Source organism: Chlorella variabilis (genome assembly GCF_000147415.1).
Source record: "Chlorella variabilis unplaced genomic scaffold CHLNCscaffold_12, whole genome shotgun sequence".
In the NCBI taxonomy this organism is placed as follows: domain Eukaryota; kingdom Viridiplantae; phylum Chlorophyta; class Trebouxiophyceae; order Chlorellales; family Chlorellaceae; genus Chlorella; species Chlorella variabilis.
Genome location: NW_005435076.1, coordinates 1,086,317 through 1,086,639, shown reverse-complemented (window position 1 = coordinate 1,086,639; position 323 = coordinate 1,086,317). Strand labels below are relative to the sequence as shown.

General features: G+C 69.0%; 1 protein-coding gene across 1 annotated transcript in view; it reads right to left on the bottom strand.

Annotated features, from left to right (window-relative positions):
* The window catches only part of CHLNCDRAFT_134941 (hypothetical protein), a gene marked incomplete at both ends in the record, with an annotated part of 3,513 nt that overhangs the window by 1,602 nt on the left and 1,588 nt on the right, over nt 1-323 (bottom strand). Inside the window, one exon of the mRNA XM_005846905.1 lies at nt 26-180. Within this exon, the coding sequence (XP_005846967.1) occupies nt 26-180 (155 nt within the window). The remainder of the gene's footprint in view (nt 1-25; nt 181-323) is intronic.

The window sequence follows — 323 nt, the reverse complement described above, 5'->3', positions numbered from 1 at the left end:
ACCCCCCCCCCCACCCCCCACCCACCCGGTTGCTCTGGGTGGTGCCCTTGACGTCCCACACACAGATCTGGGCGTCGTCTGAGCCAGACAGCAGGTAGCCCTCGCGCTGCGCGCTCCAAGACAGCCCATACCCCTCGTTCTTGTGCCCCGTCAGCCGAATGTCGGGCTTGCACAGGCCGTCTGCGGGCGGGCAAGCGGCAGGAGGGTAGGTGTTGCGGGCGGTGGGCAAGGGCTGGGGGAGCGCAGCAGGCGGCCGGCTGGCGAAACGCAACCACAGCATGCGCGTGTGTTCCAGCTGGTAACGCTTTGGCACAGGCGGGCAG